Raw genomic sequence first — 11287 nt, 5'->3', positions numbered from 1 at the left:
TTAATAAAATTAAAATTAGTTTTAAGTTTACATTATAAAAACAACACCACCTAAAGTAAAACATACACATTTTTATTATGTACCCCAAATTAATAAAATTGATGTAGAGAATTGATTGAAAGTAATTTAACTATATTATTAAAACAATTCATGTTACATTAATTTTTAAATTTAAATAATGTTAATAAAATATGTTAAATTAAAATAAAATATGCTCTATTCTTATATTTTTAATAATTAAATTAAATGTATTTGTACTTAATTATTTATATTATGAACTAGGTTAAATAATGTTCTTTAATTTAACATTGATTCCTACCACTGTTACTTTGTACTGTAGAGTTTGCAATGCCATTGGTTAGTCATGTGTGGTGCTAGACAAACTGCAGCTCTAACATGGAGTACATTTAATACTAATTGGGGTCCTTTTTGGCTGTAGTAACTTTAGAAGTGCAGTACATGCATGGGAATACACTTACTCTTTTGCATGTCCATCCCTAAATCCCTCCCTAACTCTGTCCTAAACCCTACCAACTCCTCCCTTCGCCCAACCTCTTTCATAGTAAATATTTCCCATTTTCCAGCTAATCCCCTCTGTCCCTCTCACAGTTACCACTAAAACATACAGTTACCTGTGCAGAGACTCTGCAGTCTCTACATAGAAAAACACAAGTAGAGCCGGAGGCAGAAACCCCTCACATAGGTTTGTGAATAGCATTTGGTAGTATGTTAATAGTAGTACTGTTAGTACTACTAAACATACTATAAAATGCAATTTGTAAATAGGCTCCCTCATTTTTCTGAAAAACAAATTGATTGATGTTTTAGCTGTAGTGCCAATTAACCGAAGGTGTCAGAAGAAATCAGTTTATTAAATAAATGTTTCATTTTGTTACAGATGTACATATCTTGTCACAGGGAACACAGACGACTGTCACCAATTTTAACTACTGTAATAATTAAATGGTTTTCCATTGACCTTTGCAAAAATTCAACTAAGTCGTATATCATCTGTACTAATTCCACACCAAGCCTTCCAACAAAACCCTTGGTCTCTGTTGTCTCATTCTACTTGTACTGAGAAACCTCCCAATGGACATGGAAGATGTAAATAAAACTGTTGACGGTGAATTCAGTCTCTTGGGATTGACAGAGGAACCTAGGTTGAAGCTGATTCTCTTTGTAGTGTTCACAGTGGTCTATATCCTCACTGTGATTGGCAACATTGGCATTATTGTATTGATCCGGCTGAGCCCCCATCTTCAGACCCCTATGTACTTCTTCCTGAGCCATCTGTCCTTTGTGGATCTTTGCTATTCCTCTGACATTGCCCCTAGAATGCTTGTTGATCTGGTTTCTGAGACTAAGAAGATTTTTCGTGTCAGTTGTGTAATGCAATTGTTCATTTTCTTTGCTGCTGGTACCATTGAGGCTCTGCTTCTGGCAACCATGGCTTACGACCGCTATGCTGCTGTTTGTCAACCATTGCACTACATGGCCATCATGACAACGAGATTTTGTGTCCTGCTACTGACTATGGTATACACTGTTGGGATTTTGCACTCCATGATAGAGACAGGTTGTACGTTCCGGCTTCCTTTCTGTCACTGGACAATTCATCATTTTTGCTGTGACATCCCTCCTCTGTTAAAGCTCTCATGCACCAACACTTTCATCAATGAAGTGGTATTATTCATATTTGGAGGTTCCTTGGCTATTTCTTCTCTCCTGGCAGTTTTCATTTCTTATGCCGCCATCATTTCAGCTGTCTTGCGAATGCGCTCCTCGGCAGCAAGACTTCGAGTCTTTTCCACATGTGCCTCTCACTTCACTGGTGTGACCTTATATTTTGGAACAATCATCTTCACTTACCTCCGTCCCTCTTCCGTCTATTCTCTTGACCAGGACAAGGCGGTAACTCTGTTCTACACTGTTGTGATACCAATGCTAAATCCTCTGATCTACAGCCTGCGAAACAAGGATGTGAAAGATGGACTGAGGAAAATAATTGTGCGAAAATTCATTTTAAGAGGAATATTTCCTCTAAATTTGTAACTAATTATGACTGTTTTTCAGGTATTTAATCATTATGTATAGTATTACACATACTTTGTGCCTCATTACGACCCTGGTGGTCTGACCAATACATTATGACTGTGGCGGTTGCACCACGGTCAGACCACCAGCACCACCAGTTTCCCTCCACTGGCAGGACTGGTGGTGCTGGTGGTCCTAATCCACCAGGGCAGCGCTGCTTGCAGCACCACCCTTGGGATTACGACTCCCCTCTCTGCAGCTTTTACATGGCGGTTGCACTTGGCATGGGCAGTGCAGGGGCCCCCATGGACAGCCCGTCATGCTTTTCACTGTCTGCGTTGCAGACAGTAAAATGTGCAACGGGTGCTATTACACCCTATGAACTGTAACATTGCAGCTGGCTCAATTATGAACCGCTGTCAATATTGAGGGCTGTTTATCGCTGGGTCAGCGGGCGGAAACACACTTTCTGCCTGCCGACCGAGTGGGGAACTCATAATCGGGCCCATGGGAAGGAGGCCCCACTGGTGGCACACTGACCGCGGGAGTTCGGCAGGATGCTTTTTCTGCCCGCCAAACTTGTAATGACCCCCTAAGTCACTTTTACTATTATGTGTACCTCTTTATTTAGCTTTGTGTTTCTTTGATACAAAGATGCAAATACGAAATGTATTTGAACTAAAAAAAGTTACCATTTTATCGGGTTGGTAGAGAGTTTTGATAGTTAAATAATATAAGTTTCACTTTCTTTCACCCATCAGGAGTGACGATTAGGATAATTAGATTGATTCACTAAGCAACAATGTTAAAATGAAAATATGTTGCCAAACCTGTATTAATGACAAAACGTTTTAATGGATGTTGACTGGTCATTGTTAGTGGAAACATAAGTGTATGTTCATCCATGTAATGAAAAAGTGCTAACATATTCTCACTCATAATGTAAGAATGTAGATTGGGGAGCAAAGGTTGTCTATGTTTGTGGAGTCTGGAAGAAGGATCTTCATGTAGATAAGCCAGGTACCACACTGTAGAAGGCAGTACATTTTTTGTATTCAGATTAAGCTCTGGTTACAGTTTTAGCATGAATAGTTAGTTTCGGTCTCCCACTGAGGTAACCACCAGACTTACCCTAGCACAAGCAAATCAATATTCCATTACATCACCACATTCTGCCACCCACACTTCCATTCTGAAGCACAAACTCAGTCAGGCAGGGAAAGGAAACACACACCTCCTTTTCTTCCAAATAATGAATAAGCAAGAACAGCAAAGAATGTCTTACCACAATTAACCAAGAACCAAAACACTAGACCCACAAAGAACCAACACACTAGATGAAATCAAACAGAAAGAATCAAACAAAATTGTCTCAGCTTCAAACAAAACCTCTCAACAACTCAGTTCAGGACCAGACACAAATAAAGGTCACACTACAACAGGTGACAGTTTAAAGCACGGCCTCCTAACCCCCACTCTAACCATAACTCCCCTCTAGAATTGTAACAGAATACAAATCACAAGACATCTTACCTGAAAAATCTGATAGAGATGAGAATGGTGTTTGCGCCACGCAAACATGGTGCAATATCAAATCTATGTATGTCTACTGGGATGGACGTTTATCAGCAACTGAAGCTAAAATCACAAATTTAGGAATGTATTAATGACAGTGAAGCAGAATGTGCCCCACAGGAATGCCAGAGAAGAGTAATTTTCCACATGTGTTTCAGGTTTTTTCTAAGTCTTATGAGTCTTCTGTTTTTCAGCTACCATATGGGTGCCAAAGGGCTCATTTTTGAGCCCTACATTGTTTAATGTTTATGTTTGCCCTTTGGCTGATATTGTAGAGGTAAATAGCTTGAATCTGTTCTGTGACTTTTTCAAGGCTACAGACATGACCAGTAAGTAAATCTACTACTTTATTCTTTTTTGCACAAAGGTTTATTTCCATAAACTTGAACTCCTTGTTTGGGTCAAGTCAACACCACACCCTTCGACTTCTTATTTACTTGCTGGTCATGTCTGTATTATTTACATATACAAACTCCGACACCTACAGTTCTTTCTTTTCACCTTAAAACTAAATATATGTATAAATTGTATCTTTTACAGCCTTGAAAAAGTCACTGTGTGACGAAACACGTGTTGGCTGTGCTTTCTTGCTGTACATATTGGTATACAACTTTTTGATCCATTTAAACATCTCTCTGGAACATTAAGAAGGGGACCTTACTATTCATTATCATATGTGTATTACCTAATTCTACCTTCGTATACTGCACTAACTTTATGTATGCTTGTGTGCTGTGGTCATATATATCTACTTATTCACTGTGTATACTAGTATACACGTTATTTGTGCTCATAGGTGGTAGGGCACTATACCACTTGCACCGTTATTTGATATAATTATGCACCTAACTTGGACACTACCGTGGAAGTGCATTAACAATTACCAGTACTACCATGATTGTTCTGTTTCATTTAAAATGGAATGCAAATAAGATTGAAATTTTGTTAGTGGCCTATCAGTCTTAACTCTAGGGCCCCCCCTGGTGGCTTGGAAAATCGGTCCCTTTTCCTAACCTTGGTAAGGTGGTCAGAGACTTAGGGCTTCTGGCTGAATTCTAAGTACACTATGGACCACTAAATAAACAAGATGGCAGCTAGTTGTTTGGCCTACTTAACTGCTTGAGGAAAATGCTATGTGTCCTCCCATCTTCTGCTCAAAAGACAATTGTGCAGGTCTTGATCTTCTCCAGATTAGACTACAGCAATATTTTTTCCTTAGGGGCAAACAAAGGTTTGACGCTCAGGTTTCATATTGTATAAAATGCTGCAGCTCAGCTTTTATGCAATATTCCTAAATTTGCTTTGGCTTCCCTCACTTCACTGGCCCCCTGTTAATAAACACATAGGTGATCATTACGACTTCAGCTGTCTTTTTCCAAGACCACCGAAGCCGCTGCTGCCAACAGACCACCATATTTTGACTTAGGTATGATTTCTGCCTAAGTCATAACCCGTCAGACCCCGTCGGCCTGGTTGACGGAGGAAGAGAGGTAGTTCCACCACCAGCACTGCCACGCTAACAGGACTCCGCTCGCCGTATTATGATATGTGATATGGCGTGATGGAGTCCTTTTGGCGGTAAAGTGCTGATAATGGAAAGTGCCAGGACCCATCCACTCCCGGACGACCACCTTGTCAGAAAAGGTAAGTTGATCGCCCAAAGGGGAAGTGTTGTGTGAATGTGAGTGGTGTCTGAGTGTTTGTATGAATACAGGGGGAAAGTGGGTACCTGTGTGTGTGTGTGTGTGTGTGTGTGTGTGTGCGTGTATGTTTGTGTGAATGCGGGGGAAGGGGGTGTATGTCTGAGTGCGTGCATGCAAGTGAATATGTATTTTTGAGTGCGTGCATGAGAGTGAATCGGTGTGTATCTTAGAGAGTATTTGGGTGCGAGTGTGTGGGGGTGTGGGGCATGGGTGAGTGGGGGTGCGTGTATGTAGGTGTGGTGGTGTGGGGATGTGTCTGCAGCAACAGGAATGGAGATTCCTGTTGCATGACTGCCAGCATTTATATGGTGGTGCGACCGCCACAATAATGCTGGCGGTCTACAGAGTTGTAATACCGATGGTGGTATTGCGGCTACTGCCTAGCCGAAGATACTCACTTCCGGCCCGACGGTCTGACCACCCTGGCGGTACGGGCAGCATTTTGGCGGTTAGGCTTTGGCCAAACCATTTAAGTCGTAATGTGGCTGTCTTCACCACCGGCCTGGTGGTGGACCAACCCCCACCGCTGCCATGGCGGTCAGGTGACCACCAAAAGCATAATGACCACCATAATCTTCAGAACTTTATGCTATGTGCACAATGCTATGTTTTGTTTTGAACCTACCTATTTAGGGTCAGTGGTTCAACCGTACATCCCCAATCATTCTCTTCATTCAGGCAGTTTAAACCAGCAGTGATTCCTCAAGTAAAACTGACAAGGCAATGAGGAAAGTCCTTTTCTTTCCCGAGGCCTACCCTGTGGAACATGTTTATGTGCTTCATTTATGAAGTTTAGAAAGTTATTGAGAACATGGCTATTTTAATCTTACTTCTTCTGTTTCAGCAGCTTACTGAGAAACTCCAGTGGGTTAGCCATGTGCTTTATAAATCAGAATAGAATAGAATAAATCAGAATTCACCTGAATAAAGCATGACTGAAAATAGTAAAGGCGATTCAATTCAGCAAATACAAGTGCACATACGCAAAGCGAGATAAAATTGTTGCCATAAGGGGAAACTCCCCAAAGCTAAGCTAAGATTGTGGGTAAATGAGAAAGTTTTGAAGCAACTGATGTCAGCAAAAATAGCATCACAAGTGTAGCCAAATGAAGGTTCCACTCAAAAAAAGGAGAAATGTTCTTGTGCTAGAAAGTAAAGGGCATATTTATCATGGTTTTGTATAGCCTTTGTGCAAGGGTTGCAAAAGCTGAGCAAAACCTAAATGAGATTTATCGAGCCACTCAAGGTCATTTTGTTTGTCCCTGCATCGCTTAATAGATCTAGCTGCTTTGCTTTACTCTGCGACAGGGAGATGTTCCATGGGTGGAGCGTGGGAGTCCTCACACATTCACACATGGATTCTGGCACATTCACAGATTTACCAGCACTGGTAGTCCTGGGATGTGTCAGAATTGTACACCTCCCCACCAGAGGCGCAACAAGGAGAAATATCCTTATTTCTCCTTGTTGTTTCCTCTCAGCACGCATAGAAAGTGGAAAATGTCTCTAATAATTGTCTTAGTGCATGAAGGTGCCCCTTCCTGCACAAAAATAATCCTGCCTGCAATGCAGGCACACTTGCAACATGATGCAAGGGTACCTGCATTGGTAATAGGCTGCCAAAAATGTGCCGGTGCTAGGAAAGAACAGGAATGTGCCGTATAATGGAAAATATGTCACATTCCTGCCCTTTCCCTCTCACGCAGTGCAGCAAGGTGGCCTGCTGCGCTGCATGACTTTTTGATAAATATGGGACTGAGGTTATGAGCAAAATAGTAGGATAATAAAATGCCTGATTCTTCCATTATCGCAGCCTTCATAATATCTCACAAAAGAGTACCCACTTCTTCTGCCTCCCATCCTGTGCAGGTGCTGGGAATCATTGTCCAACCAATGAATTGCTAGAAATGTGATCTTCAAACATAAAGAACACTTTTCTTGCAATGAATTGGGTGGACGATGTAAATACAAAGTTTACCTTAGATGGAGTTGGGAAGCTCAGCCTTTTAATTTCAATGTTATGATGCATACATCCCAATTATAGCTAAATTGAAAATGCATAAATCACTAATTTCACTAGATCTAAGTGTAAAATAATGTATGCACACATATAGGGAATGAAGAACCATGCTGCACATTTACATATTGTTAAGTGCAAATACATGATGATGACTTTGAGTCAACAATTTCACCAACAAGCACCTCAATGCACGTGTTGTACCATCTCTGACATGTATGCCATGTTGCTTCATGTTTGAATGCAAACCACAACAGGTAAGAAAACTGGGCTGATTGCAGAAGCACCCTAATTTTTTGCCCCAATTTTTCGCTTCTTACTGGTGTTTTCCTGACTCTGATGGTGACCTGGGTACTGCTAACCAGCCCCAGGGCCTTTGCCCTGTGTAACATGAGTATGCAAATTAGGGTAATTATAATTGGCTGTGTCAACCCACCTGTTAAGTCCATAGCCTATGGTAGGGCATGATGATTTAGGGACCCCAGCATAAGTAGTGTCCCATAGGTGCACTGCTGAGGTGCCCATGGTAATTTTAAAGGCATGCTTGCCTTGCTGGCTGCTTTTAAATTAAAGTTACATGCAAATTCTATGTTGGAATTAAAAGTACTTCCAAAGTCTTCACCTACCTTCTTTTCACATATAAGTCACCCCTAAGGTATGCCCTAGGTGCCCCCAGGGTTGGGTGTAGTGTAACTATAAGCAGTGACCTTAAAAATATGTTATTAGCCCTGGTGAGGAAAAATAGCCAAATTCATTTTTCCCTCGTTGTAGTGAATAGGCTTCATAGGCTAAAACGGGGAGACTTTATTTTAATTAATAAAGTCTCCAAAGGAGGCAAGTTTGGTCTCAAACGGATTATTATAATAAATGCAAAAACTTGCCATTGTTGGATTTAATATAACTAGTTCAGGAAAGTTTTAGAACTCTTCCTAAAAGTTACTAGTTTCAGCTCTCAGGTGCCCTTCTCTGATTGGGCAGCCTCTGGCAGCCTGGCCAGGCTGCATTGATGAGGTGTGAAGTGGCATGGGCTGAACACAAAGACAGTGCATAGGGGAGGAGATCTGCCACAGCAGATGGTGAAGGTGGATGGGGGAGAGCTGCCACACTGGCCTTCAAAAGAGGGAAGGACATTTGGAACAGCTCAGGACCTCCCACATTTCCTACAAACCCAGACAACCAGGTGCCCTTTAAATTAGATTAGGGGAGGGCAGGAGAGGGGTATATTGAGGATTTTTAGCCACACCAATTGGTGGGCTCAGCCAGACCTAACTTCCAAAATTCAGTTTCTACCATTATGGATTTTTAAGGAACGTTGCTCCCTGGGATTGATTTTTGCCACACTTTCCAGGAAGTGGTCATCCAAGAGGGTAGTGATTGAACAGTTGCACCCCCCTGCTTTTCACCTCAGGAGCAAGGATATATTTGGCAGAGCTGCACCCACACCTCAGATCCCTACAAGGAACAACAACATAAGAAGAAGGACTGCCCTGCTGAACATTTGACCTGCACCTGGACTCTGAAGGACTGCACCAGCTGCACACTTGGGCTTCACTACTAAAATGACTTTGCCTGTCTTCAGCTGGTTCAAGAAGGGACTCCCTGCTTGCTACAGGTGAAAAATTGCTAACCAGAGTCCATCGTAGTGCATCAAAAGTTGAAGGAACTGACCAGCTGATCAGTGGCTAGTAGGCATTTTTCGATTTGAACCAGGTATTTTCTGGGACTTGGAGTCCTAATCCGCAAGGATAAACTAAGAGCTTCTGAACCTTGGCATGAGTTGTGGACTCCTAAAGGACCTTCTAAGACCTTCTGGAAGAAGTTCCACAAGTTTGGAGAACTTTTGGAAAAAAGCTTTTTAAAGGGACAAGCCGGCTTACCTCAACTGCGACCCGGCCTGACTTGCAGGCTTGCCCCTCTAAAAAGCTCCGGAGCCCCGACTTCCAGGATTTCACCGGGGGCTCCTGGAAAGGTGATCTGACATTCTCGCATAGAAATTGGCTTGCTGTGGAGGGTCGACCACCATCAGAAGGAAATAGCTCCAAAAAGTGACAAAGTCTGAACGTTAAATGTTGACCAGAACTTCCCGCGCAGCGTATCCGAGGAGGGCTTTAGGGACATCAGATCAAGATTCAGCTTTGGTCCGGATGAAGATTTCCTTCCTGAAAAATCATTTAAGAACAACAGTAGAATTCTTCACCGAGATCTCCAAACAGGGCTCCAGGGAAGTCGGATCAGATTGGTGACTTCATCCCGCTGAAGAAAATCTTCAAGAAAAAGGCTAAGTGGCTCATTACGAACCCGGCGGTTCAGACTGCGATGCCGGCGGGGCGGAAAAGACCGCCACCGGCTTGGCGGTCTGAACCGCCATATAATTAACATAGGGAGGGCCGCCTGTGGTGGCCCTCCGCCACCGCCAAGCTACCGCCGACAGACAGCCTGACGATGGTGGATTACATTATCCGACAGGGCAGCGCTGCAAGCAGCCCTGTACTCCAGATAATGTACCCTGTTTCTCCCAGTCTTTTCCTGGCGGGTTCCCCCGCCAGGGAAAGGCTGGTGGAAGGGGTGCTCTGGGGCCCCTCTGAGTGCACTTGGCATAGGCAGTTCAGGGGCCCCCATGCAGTGCCCCGTCGCGTAGGTCACTGCCCGATTTACGGGCAGTGATCTGCGCGACGGGTGCTGCTGCACCCGCAGCACTAAGGCATTGACAACAGCTCCATGTGGAGCCGTCTGCAATGTCCCGGCCCTGCATTCTGCTGGGCTGGCGAGCGGAAACAATGTTTCTGCCCGCCGGCCCAGCGGAATGTTCTTTATGAGGCCGGCAGGCTTTCAAGGGGGCTGGCGGTCTATGGAAAGACCGCCAGCATGAACACGGCGGTGTTTACCACCGTGCTCATAATGACCCCCTAAGTCCGCAGGGAAACGTTTGACCGAAGCATCCCGCTTGCTAAAGCTGAGCAGGGCTTAATTGTGGTCAGCCTCAAACTTTGACTTCGCCCCGGTCTAGTGTGACCAGATGACCAGATTGGCGCTTTTAGTTTCTATGCGCTAGAAAACATTAATTCTTTCCCCTTATCCGATTTTAATCATTTTGGTGTCATTTTAAAGATAACAATATGATATGTTTTTATAAATTGGCGTTGGATTATTATTGTGTTTTGTGTTTTACTTATTTACTTTTTTGTGATTTATAAATGGTTTACACACCTGTCTCCTAAGTTAACCCTTGTCTCTCGTTGCCAAGCTACCAAGCGTTGAGCGGGGATTAATTTATTGAGACCTGACTGGACCTATTAGGGATTAGTGGCCTATTGTTAAGTGTAGTTACTTACCTGCCGTTATTAATAATCCACTTTCCAACACCACAATTCACCATCTAAGCATACATTTCCAAGATCACTGATCAGACATCTTAATTTCCAGAGTACTGGACCCTCCTGACATCTCAACCAGCCAGCTGGTTAAACTTAGGTAATACACTGTCAGTTGTGCAAAAGGACCCTCCATATTGTGAGATCTATTCCTTAACCCGTTGAGTGCAGGCGTCGTCCACTGGGCGACGCCCGCTCTACCTCCCTGGTACAGGTCACGACCAGTGGCCGACACCAGGGAGAGGGTTAGAAAATCTTTTTTTTTTTTTTAAACTCCCCGGGAGAGACAGAAGCTTTTCTGTGTCTCCCCCCACACCCCCACCCACCCCTTTTTTTGTTGTTTTCCCCATTGGAGCAGGAAGCGGCCATATGGCCGCTTCCTTCTCTGATGCGGAAAACGGCCCCAAACGGCCTTCCCCACGTTCGGGAAGGCCTCGTATGAAAGGGGAGACTCTCCCCTTTCATACGAGGGCTTCCTGAACGCGTTTCCTGCGCGCCCCCAGAGGGGTTAATTTAAAAAAAAAAAGAAAATAAAGAATTTGACAGGGAGTCGCCCGTGGGCAGGGCGACCCTCTGTGGGGGCA

The 11287-nt window shown here is 43.5% G+C and overlaps 1 protein-coding gene across 1 annotated transcript; it reads left to right on the top strand.

Annotated features, from left to right (window-relative positions):
- The first annotated feature begins 920 nt into the window (after positions 1-920).
- LOC138287128 (olfactory receptor 5AR1-like) lies at positions 921-2055 on the top strand. The gene has a single exon (XM_069227489.1). The coding sequence runs from the start codon at positions 1093-1095 to the stop codon at positions 2053-2055; it is 963 nt and encodes a 320-aa protein (XP_069083590.1). The 5' UTR covers positions 921-1092.
- Positions 2056-11287: the final 9232 nt, after the last annotated feature.

This window comes from Pleurodeles waltl, chromosome 4_1 (genome assembly GCF_031143425.1).
Source record: "Pleurodeles waltl isolate 20211129_DDA chromosome 4_1, aPleWal1.hap1.20221129, whole genome shotgun sequence".
In the NCBI taxonomy this organism is placed as follows: Eukaryota; Metazoa; Chordata; class Amphibia; order Caudata; family Salamandridae; genus Pleurodeles; species Pleurodeles waltl.
The sequence above is the reverse complement of the archived record's forward strand: the minus strand, read 5'-3'. Positions and strand labels throughout refer to the sequence as shown.

Bases quoted from the DNA above. Each gene is read 5' to 3' on its own strand.
- LOC138287128 (XM_069227489.1), top strand. From the start codon at position 1,093: ATGGACATGGAAGATGTAAATAAAACTGTTGACGGTGAATTCAGTCTC.